Below are 330 nucleotides of genomic sequence, written 5' to 3'. Positions count from 1 at the left end.
GCGAAGTAATGCGTTGACGGCACGTCGAAGGTGCTGGCCAAATCTAAGGTGAACGTTGTTGGCGTAAGCTGTGTAGATTTTGGTGCCTTCGGTTATAGCAGATTGCTGAGCATATACGAAGTTGGGCCTCTGGTAGCTGGTGATTGTAAGGTAATCACCCAAGTACTGATCGATTACGGCACGATAACGAATGATGTTTTGCGCGCGAGCTCGGCCTCTTGAGTAATCGACCAATGAGAGCCATACTTCTTTAAAAGAATCCTTATTGATATATTCTTGTATGTCAAAATCCATGTCTTGTAGCTCCCGAAGGAAGATGAATTTTGAGAA

At 44.5% G+C, this 330-nt stretch overlaps 1 protein-coding gene across 1 annotated transcript; it reads right to left on the bottom strand.

Moving 5' to 3' along the window:
* Window positions 1–18: 18 nt before the first annotated feature.
* Window positions 19–294, bottom strand: RHIMIDRAFT_233596 (uncharacterized protein; the record flags this gene model as incomplete). The annotated part of the gene is made up of 1 exon (XM_023607993.1): window positions 19–294. A coding segment is annotated over one exon (276 nt), but the record flags the coding sequence as incomplete, so codon positions are not given.
* Window positions 295–330: the final 36 nt, after the last annotated feature.

Source organism: Rhizopus microsporus (genome assembly GCF_002708625.1).
Source record: "Rhizopus microsporus ATCC 52813 unplaced genomic scaffold scaffold_2, whole genome shotgun sequence".
Lineage (NCBI taxonomy): Eukaryota > Fungi > Mucoromycota > Mucoromycetes > Mucorales > Rhizopodaceae > Rhizopus > Rhizopus microsporus.
This window is presented reverse-complemented; position numbering and strand designations above follow the sequence as displayed.